Source organism: Suricata suricatta, chromosome 17, assembly GCF_006229205.1.
Source record: "Suricata suricatta isolate VVHF042 chromosome 17, meerkat_22Aug2017_6uvM2_HiC, whole genome shotgun sequence".
NCBI lineage: Eukaryota > Metazoa > Chordata > Mammalia > Carnivora > Herpestidae > Suricata > Suricata suricatta.
In genome coordinates this window covers 39,432,472-39,433,964 of record NC_043716.1, presented here as the reverse complement: position 1 = coordinate 39,433,964, position 1,493 = coordinate 39,432,472, and the positions used below count along the sequence as shown (strand labels likewise).

Below are 1,493 nucleotides of genomic sequence, written 5' to 3'. Positions count from 1 at the left end.
CGCTTCGACAGCCGCCATCTTCCCGGAAACGCCGCCGCACGTCAGCCGCGCCCCCTCACTGCCATGGCAACGGCGCGCTGTCTGGGAAACCCGAAGGAGCGGGTGGGAGGGGCGCGTACGTCAGACAGTTTTTCGTCACTGAGGGCGGGCCTTCCCAGGAGATTTAATTGGGGATAATAATTTTTTATTGAGCGTCTGTTGTGAATCAGACACACTGAGTGCACTGAGCGATGGAGAAACGGGTGAATGAAACCAGGAGACAGTTATTCATTCGGTGTGCACATTATCTAGTGTGGCTGTTGCCCTGATCCTCGGGGTGAGTGGGTCTATTCCTAACCAGAACGTTTCTGGAGACCCCGAGATGTGAAGGACTGCCAGGATTATGCTTTCCCAGAGTCTCTCCGGAGTGCAGATCCCTTGGCTCTATGGCCACGTTCCCCTTTCCTCTAAGGCCTTCCCCAACCATATAAGGAGAGGCAGCTGCTGGGGGCGTCCCCAGGATCTAAAGATAGCGGTCTTTGCTTGGGACTCCTAACGCCACCGGGTAGCGGGAGCCGCCATGGCAAGGTGAGTGTTTCCGGTCGCCCATTTCCCTGGTGAGTCCTTATCCCACCCGTTTTCTGGGCTCTCTACGAGCCCCTACAAGGTCCCATGGAAACCCCAGACTCCAGGTCTCTGTAGCTTTGGAGTGGTGAGGAAAGTGTGACCTGAATGTTCTCCATAACCTCCTACCTCTCAACTCTCTCTCCGTGGATTCTCCCTGCGTTCACCCTCACCACCGCCATCCCACTCCCATCACGCCCCTTTCACCCCCTACCGTCTCACTTAGCTCCACTTTGACACGGCCGTGGCATAAAACGTCCCTAAAATTTCCCCTCCTTCCACCCTTCCCAAATGCCCCCAGTCTTCCCTCTGCCACCCCTATGAAGCACCCCCGCAACTCCCCTTCAGGCAGCATGCCCGGACGCTGTGGTATGACAGACCCAAGTATGTGTTCATGGAGTTTTGTGTTGAGGATAGCACCGATGTCCACGTGCTCATTGAAGACCACCGCATTGTGTTCAGGTAATGGCCCTCCTCTCTAGAGGGCCTGGTTTCCAGGAACCTTTCCTGTCTCCTAATGCACCCATGCTCAACCTGTCACATTTCCTCAGCTGCATTGTCTCCTTAGCTGCAAGAATGCCGATGGAGTGGAGTTGTACAATGAGATTGAGTTCTATGCTAAGGTGAACTCCAAGGTAAGAGTCGGGCGGGACAGTAAGGTCTGGACAGAAAGGCTGCTTGGGATGTTGGAGATTCGTTCTAAACTCAGATCCTAAGAATGCAGCTCCCTATCTGGCAGGACTCCCAGGATAAGCGCTCTGGTCGTTCGATTACTTGCTTTGTGAGGAAATGGAAGGAGAAGGTGGCCTGGCCTCGACTCACCAAAGAGGATATCAAAGTAGGTGTGTCGGGGGGGGGGGCGGGGGGGGGGGGGCTGCTCTTTCTCCTCT

General features: G+C 55.2%; 1 protein-coding gene across 1 annotated transcript in view; it reads left to right on the top strand.

Annotated features, from left to right (window-relative positions):
* The first annotated feature begins 35 nt into the window (after positions 1-35).
* PTGES3L (prostaglandin E synthase 3 like) overlaps positions 36-1,493 on the top strand; it is a 5,449-nt gene continuing 3,991 nt past the window's right edge. Inside the window, 4 exon segments of the mRNA XM_029926924.1 lie at positions 36-567; positions 952-1,065; positions 1,172-1,238; positions 1,343-1,441. Coding sequence (XP_029782784.1) covers positions 383-567; positions 952-1,065; positions 1,172-1,238; positions 1,343-1,441 — 465 coding nt within the window. The 5' untranslated portion in view covers positions 36-382.